This window comes from Hipposideros armiger, unplaced genomic scaffold, assembly GCF_001890085.2.
Source record: "Hipposideros armiger isolate ML-2016 unplaced genomic scaffold, ASM189008v1 scaffold_101, whole genome shotgun sequence".
Classification (NCBI taxonomy): Eukaryota; Metazoa; Chordata; class Mammalia; order Chiroptera; family Hipposideridae; genus Hipposideros; species Hipposideros armiger.
The window spans coordinates 3,133,041-3,142,751 of NW_017731451.1; the positions used below are offsets into that span (position 1 = coordinate 3,133,041).

Genomic DNA, 9,711 nt, shown 5'->3' on the forward strand with positions numbered 1-9,711 from the left:
CCCAATAAAAATCCTAAAAAAAAAAAAGAATACAAATAACTGTGTGTAAGGAACTGTAGTGTTTTTTAAAAAATATATTTTTCTAAAACTTTCATAAAGTGGTTGTTTGTTACTTTTATAATGGAACAATATAATTTAAAGTAAAAGAAATTATGACTTACTTTTTATACAGAACACCATACGGTTTTTTCAGTGCATACTGTAAAACATAAATTACAGCTTTCAAAATACAACACATTGTGAAAAGCAGAGGTAAAAACAAAGCATTATAACAGTCAGTATACAAGATTACTCTGGTCTCTGAATCCTATTCTGATGTCTTCTGCTTGTCTCCCTTTTGATCACTTATAACAACTTGCAACATAAGCTTAATATTCTAACTTAGACTAGACTTTCCTAAAAATTTTCTATGCCTTTTCAATAGTCTATCCAACTTAAATGCTTCCCTTCATTACTTTAAATTCTACCTATTTCGTTCTTTTCAGTCAAACAGTTTGAGAGTAGAAAAAAGAGCAGAAGAAAACAAAAAATAAATAAATCCTATCAGGGAAGGCTGACAGAATTGAAATAATGTTGTCTGGAAATAAAAGAACTGAGAAGGTCCCAAAGATGACAATCATAATACTAACCAGTTTAAATACTGTTCTTCAAAAAAATTCCTGTTATTGAACCCTCTTCTCATTTTTTTCCTACTTCTTTCCACCCATCCACTAATAATCACTTACTAATTATATGGTCAGTACTGCTCTACCATAGGGAATAACAAAGATCTAAGGCATTACCTTGCATTAGATCTTTGAGAAAGGAGTAAAGAAAGAAAAACAATAAAAAATAAGGTGAAATGATCATTCACTAATTATCAGAGCTGGTGAACAAAAGAAATTCACCAGTAAAATCCATCTTTTTAAGTACTAAAACTTATGATGATTCTTGACTTCAAATGTTTCCCTACCTCAGTGTAATGGACATAACCACCTTTTCTTGACAACTCAAGAGTCATCAATGTGAGTGTTAACTATTGTAATAATCTGTAATATTGTGCTGCTCTTAGAGCTTAATTAAATATGTCGGGTCATTGTGTTGGCGGAATATTGGGAGGACAGGGAGGGCAGTATCTCATCAACAAAATGACACTCAAACAAAAAAGATGAACATATATTAGACATTCAGTCATCTGAATTGACTATTGTGCTTAACAAGCACAGGGAGTTTAGTCAACTTTAAAAATCTATTCAATTATTGTACTTAGTTGATTTAACTCAAAGAATCTATCGGCTATACTCAAGGCCTAAATAGTCAACTACCTATAGATATCCCTACAGACTATGACTTTCATTCACTAATTAAACATTTACTGAGCGCCTACTATGTGCCAGACACTGAGCTATACACCAGGCTATAGAGATAGAAACAGAGCTTTTATCTTCATCACTTAAATTATTTGTCCTAACCTGAACATACCACTTTTTTCTCCAAATATGCTCCACATGATACATTCTTTAATCAGCATTACTGCTCATTCCAAGCCAGAAACCTGGTAAGTCATACTTCTTACTCATGCCCAAATTCTTCTACCCTCAACATCTATTCTCTCTGGTTATTTCTCATTTTCACTGCCACCACTGGACTCCAGATGCTCGTTACCTGGCTGACAGCAAAGGCTTAAACAGTTTCCTACATTTGCTTCAACCCTCTAGTCAAGCTGATTAAAAGGATCACACCTCTCACTTAAAATCTTTCAATGGTTCCACCAAGCTTTCAGAATGAAGTTCCAACTCCATGTTACTGTCTGATCCCTGCCTGTTCTTCTAGCTTCATTTAGCTCCCTCTCTTTGAGCCATCCCCAGTTATTTGTAGTTCCCCAAATGCATCATGCTCCTTCACACTTCCTCTAAAGCAAGCTTCTTCCTCAGCCTGAAAACCCTTCTCTTCCGCTCCTGGATCTTACTCCAACTCTGCCTCCCATCCCACCCTGAGCACGCCTCCAGCAAAGCGTGTAATTCACAATGCTATAATTTTTCACTTGTCTGTCTCCCTCTCTAAGGGGAGAGACTGTCTCATCTAACTGTTAATCCTCAGTACCTAGCACACTAATTGGTGTTGGTGAAGGAATAAATATATGGTAATACGCAGTTATTTCACTTTAAAATTAGATATGTTCCTTAAATGTGAGTAAACCAAATTCTAGTAATTGAAACCAGTTGAAATCCACTAAGAAAACCAGTTGCTTTAAGGAAAACGAGTAGTCAGTGCCTTGGCAAAGCAAATAACGGCCAACTTGAGCTTTTCTCTAAGGCTAGCAGTTCTTAAGGCAAGGAAAACTTATCTATGTATTTACTTCTCTAGCAGCCCAAACTCATACGTTGAAAATATCCTCAAATGATTTCAATACCATTTTAAAGACAAGTATAGGGCTGGTCGAGTGGCACATTGGTTAAGAGTTGGCTTGGGGGGCCGGCCGAGTGGCGCGATGGTTAAGAACTGGCTTGGGACGCCAGAGGGCCCGGGTTCGGATCCTACATATGAGGGCCAGTGACACTGCCCTCCACAGCTAACATACTGATAAACAGCTCAACCTGGAGCTGGGATGTTGTGAGTCGCCGGCGACGGCGTAGGCTGCAGCCCCTGTTGCAGTGGGTTGCCATGGGCTACCGTGTGTAGCCAGCAGCCAGCGTGAGCGGCCAGCAGCCGCAGTGAGCGGCCGTCCAGAAGCCGGCGACTGATCTGCCTCGCCCGGGAAGAGCGCAATGATGGTGCCAACTTGGGCCAGTGAAGCAACGTCCTCCACAACTAGACTGAAGAACGACAGCAACTTGTCTGTTCCCCTTCCCCCAATTCCCCAGCACTGTTCCCATCCCCCCAATTCCCCAATAAAAATCTTTCAAAAAAAAAAAAGAGTTGGCTTGGAACGCCAACTCTGAGCAGCAGGGCCTCAGTTCAGATCGCACATTAGGGCCAGTGACGCTGCACCCTCTACAGCTAAGATGGTAAACAATAGCTTGACCTGGAGCTGGGCTGCCATGAGTCACCAGGGACGGCGTAGGCTGCAGTGGAGCTGAGGTGGGCTCCTGTAAGCTACTGTGAGTGGACGACAGACAGCGTGAGTGCCGGCAGCCCGCGTGAGCTGCCAAGAGCCACCGTGAGCGGCCATCCAGTGACCAGCAACCAATCTGCCTCAACCGGTAAGAGCGCAATGATAATACCAACATGGGCCAGTGAAGCGACATCCTCCACAACTAGACCGAAGAACAAAAGGACAGCAATTTCTCTGTTCCCCTTCCCTGATTCCCCAACGCTGTTGTTCCCCTCTCCCGATTCCCCAATAAAATCTTAAAAAAAAAGCATATATACATACCACATCTCTAAGAACTTGTGTCACTGTTAAATTTGCATTTCCTCCCTTAATAAGCATGGCATTTTTAATATTTTCACTGAGTTTCGGTTCTCTCTTCTCAAGGAATCTCTTGGCCCTTTTTGTTTTGGGCTTTCTGTTAAAAAAATCATAATTTATAACAACTTAAGATATTTTCTAATATTACAAAACCATAACTTGACTAATGTGCAAAATCTTAAAAACCAACAGAAACGTTACATAACATTTATCAGTTAGGATTCCACCATTAAACGATTTCTCACTTTTTAGGGAGATAATTGGTAAGCTATTCAATTATTACTGTTAAATAAGTGTTAATTTTGTTATTGGTTTTTTGAAAAGGCTTTCATTTTAATATTCTCATTCTTTTATTACTGCTTCTTTCTAAAACTTTTTTATTAAACAATCAAACAAAAGGACTCAAGTTAATACTGTTGCTATATTTACTCCATGATTTTTTCTTTAACCTTAAAGCAGTCACACTGTACTCTGTAACCTAACACAAAGAATTGCACACCAACTGCTGATCAACCTATGGGCAGTTACTAAACATAGGGAGGCTAATTATTGCTTATCTTTTCTCTATGTTTAAGACTACAATGCCTGCCAGGTGGTATACACTATCCCACTCCAACATCACTGCTGAGAAAGTCAAACTTTACTGCCACCAAAGGGAATAATAAGGATTGACACTTTAATAGAGTCACTCTATTAAGACTTAACCTTAACCAAGACCCTATGAGACAAATACAATTATCATCTTCATTTTATAGATGAGGCAACTGAGGCCAGAGAGGTAGTTTGCCCAAGGTCACACAACTTATAAGTAGGGGAATCTTCAAAATGAGCTAGATTTCAAAATTCAAATAGAACAATCAACCTACAATATAAAGGGAAAACAAGTCCATTATTCTGATTTTATGTGACAGAATGTTTTTATACATTTCAAAAAAAAGGGCTTTACCTCTGCTTCCACTACAATGAGCATCTTACTTTCTCAACAGTTCTCTGCCATCTACTGAAAGAATTCCTCCTCATGTAAATACCTATGACCCTCCCTCCTTCTTCCAATCCTATAGACACTTCCAGAAGGAAAAGAAAAGAATATACATACACTTTAGTTTACCATGCATATTTTAAAATTTTTCCTCCAGATAAAATGTCAAGCACACACAGAGCTTCTAATCATTTACTGGTTGATAAAGATACACAAGTTATTTACTAAATCAAATCATATTTAGTGTATCTATACAGCAATATAAATGCTATATGCTCTGTATTCCATGTGGTTTGCTACTTCACACTAACCAGCAGTGAATACAAGTAACACCTTATATGTTTTATTAGCTATTTGTACCCCAATGAGAGTGTAAGTAAACTAGTCTTGTTCATCTTTGCAGTCCCCACATCTAGAGGAATACATAACAAATGCGCAAAAATCTCTCGATCAATGACTAAAAGAATTTGTTGTTCACATGTTAAACCAGCTAAATCATTAGAAAACCACCACAAATAACCGCAGGAATATTTAGGAGGTCAACAAATATTTTTCGAACGAATTTAAAACAGACATCACTCAAGGATAACTCAGAGAAGTGTACAAGATTGGGAAGGAAAGAAAAACTGTAGCAAAGGCTTTACATACATTCTCGCCAATAATCCTCACAGTTTCATGAGGTACAATTACGAACGCTATTTTACAGAGTAAAGTGAGACTTGGAGAAATTAAATGGCCCAGTGTCACAAAGCTTTAAGTGGACGCACCCAGATTGTGCCCTAGATCTGTCAGACCGGAACCGTGCTCGGAAGCCCCCACTCTCCCACCTCCCTCACACTTCTTCGGAAACCAGGGCGTTCCTAATTGGCTTGGACAAAAAGTGACCAATACCTCTGTGCCACCTCCACCCCGCGGCTGCCACTGTAGGCTTCCCCGCTAGCCGTCTCCCCGGCAGGTGGCACCAACCCAGGGAGACCTAAGCTACTGGATCTAGTGGATCTACTGGCTCCCACCGGGTCCAACGGGCAAAGGGTATGAAGGAGAATGGTAACCAGGAGGAGCGGGAGGCAGAGGACGCATCACTCTATTCCTCCACAGGGGCCCCTCTCCTAACGTTTTCCGCGGCAGAAAACCAGCTAACTTACACAACCCGATCCAAGACATCCATCGCTACCGCCACCCGAACCGAAAGAACACACGTGCACCGCGCGGTTACCGCGAGACCGGCCCTGGCCCTGGAACAGGAGGAACCGGAACTTGCGAGTGACGCCACTTCCTGGGACCGCCGCCCTGTGGACGCCTGGAGGTGCTAGTGGCCATTTTGGGTGGAATCGCATTCTGTTCCCTTGGTTACGGGTTTTTGCCAAAGCTCTGTACTGGAAATTAACACTATAATTAACATCGCCTCTAGCCCTGTTGTGTATACCAGAGGTAGGTATTCAGGGACCAGGTGTTATTCTTCTGGGAATCTCCAGGATGCTAGAAAAGTTGATAGGTACTCATGCAGTCACTAAAAATATCAATGTGAAATGTGCATCACTAACTGAACTGTGAGATCAGTGGGACATTTTATAACTACCACAGTGCCTAGCACGTAAAAGGTGTGCAGAAAACCACACTGCTGATTGTGATTTTTATCCCAATTTTTTAATTGCCACATGCTTAACATATTTAATTTACCCCTGTAAAGTGTGTGAGTCAGTGGTTTTTAGTAAATTCACAAGGATATGCAACCATCACCACTATCTAGTTCCAGAACATTTTATCTCTGCAAAAGGAAATATCCACTTTCCAACACAGTAGCAGTTATTCTACATTTCCCCCTCCTGCCATCCTCTGGCAATAATAAGTCTATGTCTGCATGGATTTTTCTATTCTCAACGTTATTTGTACGTGGACTCATACAATATGTGGCCTTTTGTGTCTGGCTTGTTTCACTTCCTTTGGCCATATGTGTTCATGTTTAAGGTTTACATATGTTGTATTATGTATCAATAATTTATTTTTTTTGAGGACTGAATATTCTATGGTTCTATCACATTTGTCATTTAAATTTTTATGGACATTTGGGTTGCTTCCACTTTTTGACTATTATGAATTATGCTGTTTTGAACATTCATGTACAGTTTTTGTATAGACTTTTATTTTCAATTCCCTAAGAATTGAATTGCTGGATCACATGTGAACTCTATGCTTAACATTCTGGGGAACTGTCAAACTATTATTCAGCTGCACTATTTTATATTTCCATTAGCAATTGTAAGAATGTTTGTTGTTGGCTTTTCTATTGCTACTGTAACAAATTACCACACATTTACTGGTTTAAAATAACACAAACTTAACATGTTATAGTTCTTGAAGTCAAAAGTCTGAAATTAGTTTTACAGATCAAAAATTAAGATGTCATTAGGGCAGCATTCCCCTGGAAGCTCCAGGATATAATCTGTTTCTTTTCCTTTTCCAGGTTCTAGAAGCTGTCTGCATTTCTTGGTGTTCTTCCATCTTCAAAGGGCATCCATTGAAACTTTCCATTGTTACATCTTTTTTCTGATTCTGACACTACTGACTCCCTCTTAAAAGACCATTGTGATTATATGGGGCCCACCTGAATAATCCATGACAATCACCCCATCTCAAGACCTTTAACTGAATTATACAGCAAATTTTATTTGGCTGTGTATGGTAACATATTTACAGATTGCTGAGGTTAGGGTCTGGACATCTTTTGGGGGGAGCTTTAGTCCATCAACCACAGATTCCGATTTCTCTATTCCTCACCTAAACTTGCTATGTCCATCATTTTTTTTTTAATTAAGTCACCCTAGTGAGTGTGAAGTGGTATCACTGTGGTTTTCATTTGCATTTCCCAGATGGCAAATGTTGGCCATCTTTTCCGCACTGATTGGCCATTTTTGTGTATCTTTGGGAAAATGTCTATTCAAATCTTTGCCCATTTTTAATTGGGTTATCTTTTTATTGGTGAGTTCTAATAGTTCCAATACATTCTAGATACATGTCCCTTATATATAATTTGCAAATATGTTCTCCCACTGAGAAAATACTTAATAGTGTCCTTTGAAGCAAAAGTTTTCGATTTTGATAAAGTCAAATTTATCCATTTTTTTCTGTTGTTGCTTTTCCTTTTGATGTCATATCTAAGAGGCCATTTCCTAATCCAAGATGATAAAGATTTATACCTATATTTTCTTCAGAGTTATATAATTTTAGCTCTTACATTTAGGCCTTTGGTCCATTTGGAATTAATCTTTGTATATGGTGTGAGATAGGGGTTTACTTCATTCTTTTGCATATGAATATCCAGTTGTCCCAGCACCATTTGTTGAAAAGATTATATTTGCTCCATTGTATTGTCTTTGTTCCTTGGTCTAAGATCAATTGACTATATTTATGTGGGTCTATTTCTGGGCTCTCTATTCTGTTCCACTGACCTATTTATCTATTCTTTCACCAATTCCACAGTCTCTATTATAGTAGCTTTATAGTAAGTCTTAAAGTTGGACAGTGTCAGTCCTCCTACTTCATTCTCATTCAACATTGTGCGGGCTATTCTGGGTCTTTTGCCCCTCCATATAAACTTTAGAATCAGCTTATCAATATCCACAAAATAACTTGCTAGGATTTGAATTGATTGCATTGAATCTATAAATCAAGCTGGGAAGAACTGTCATCTAGACAATATTGAGTCTTCCAATCCATGAATATGGAATATGTTCCCATTTTGTTAGTTTTTCTTTGATTTTTTTTCATCAGTTCTGTAGTTTTTCTCACATAGATCTTGTACATATTGTTACATTATACATTAACTTTCATTTTTGGCATGCTAATGTAAATGGTATTGTGTTTTGGTTTCAAATTTTATTTGTTCATTGCTGGTATATAGAAAAGCAACTGACTTATGTATTAACTGTATCCTGCATTGCTGCTATAATTCCTTTTTAGTTCCAGATTTTTTTGTAGGTGCTTTCAAATTTTCTACATAGGCAATCTTGTCATCTGAGAACAATGACAGTTTTATTTCTTCCTTCCCAATCTGTATACTTTTTATTTACTTTTCTTGTCTTGTTAACTAAAACTTCCAGTATGATGTTGGAAAAAAGTGGTGATAAGGGATATCCTCGCCTTGTTCCTGATATTAGCAAGAAAGCTTCAAGTTTCTTACTATTAAATATGATGCTAACTGTAGGTTTTTTGTAGATTATCAAGTTGAGAAATTTCCCCTCTATTACTAGTTTGCTAAGAGTTTTTATCATGAATGGGTGTTGGATTTTGTCAAATGCTTTTTCTGCTTCTATTGATACAATTATGTAATTTTTCTTCTTTAGCTTGTTGATGTGACAAATTACATCACATTAATTTTTGAATATTGAACCAACTTTGCATATCTGGGATAAATCCCACTTAGTTGTGGTAATTCTTTTTACACATCGTTGAATTCGATTTGCAGTATTTTTATGGGAATTTTTGCGTCTATGTTCACAAGATATTTGGTCTGTAGTTTTCTTTGTATAGTTTTGTTATTAGGATAGTGCTGGCTTCTTGGATATAATGGATATTAACGCACAAATATTGAATTATGATGTCATACACCTGAAACTAATATAATGGTGGATTTATCAATTTCTCCTTGCAGTTCTATCAGACTTTGCCTCATGTGTTCTGACACTCTGTTGTTAGACACACACACATGAAGGACCATTTTGTCTCCTTGGAGAATTGACCCTTATTAATATGTAATGCTCCTCTTTATCCCTGATAACTATCCTTGGTCTGAAGTCTGTTCTGTTTAAAATTAATATAGTTACTTCCACTGTCTATATATGTCGTTGTCCTTCCATTTACTTTTAATCTATATGTGTCTTTATATATAAAGTGGGTTTCTTGTAGACAACATAGAGTTGGGTCTTGTTTCTTGATCCACGCTGACAACCTCTTTAATTAGTGCAATTACACCATTGACATTCAAAGTGATTTTTTTATATAGCTGGATTAATATCTACAATGTTATTTTCTGTGTGTTGCCCTTATTCTTTGTTCTTATTTTTGTCTTCCATTCTTTTACTGTCTTTTGTGGTTTAATTGAACATTTTATATGATTCCATTTTCTCTTCTTAGCATATTTGGTTATACTTATTTTAAATATTTTTTTATTTTTCAATTTGGTTGTAATTTTTAAACTTTTTTTTTTTTTTTTTTTAGTGGTTGCCTTTTATGGCATGCAGGCCCAGAGAAAGGCTCCAAGCTCCAAGGCTATAAATCTATCTCCATAAGTGGAGGGCAGTCAAAGACCAAAGAAAAGAAGCTGGTCACTCCAGTATGATAA

At 37.8% G+C, this 9,711-nt stretch overlaps 1 protein-coding gene across 3 annotated transcripts in view; it reads right to left on the reverse strand.

The window, feature by feature from the left end:
• The window catches only part of RPF2 (ribosome production factor 2 homolog), a 40,146-nt gene extending 34,363 nt beyond the window's left edge, over nt 1-5,783 (reverse strand). The window contains exons 1-3 of one of the 3 annotated variants that reach the window (XM_019646370.1): nt 5,516-5,618; nt 3,356-3,488; nt 162-199 (exon numbers count right to left, since the gene is read on the reverse strand). In XM_019646370.1, coding sequence (XP_019501915.1) covers nt 162-199; nt 3,356-3,488; nt 5,516-5,538 — 194 coding nt within the window. In that variant the 5' untranslated portion in view covers nt 5,539-5,618. Of the gene's footprint in view, nt 1-161; nt 200-3,355; nt 3,489-5,515 lie in introns of all 3 variants that reach the window. The other 2 variants (XM_019646369.1, XM_019646371.1) reach the window with 2 other exon arrangements.
• Nucleotides 5,784-9,711: the final 3,928 nt, after the last annotated feature.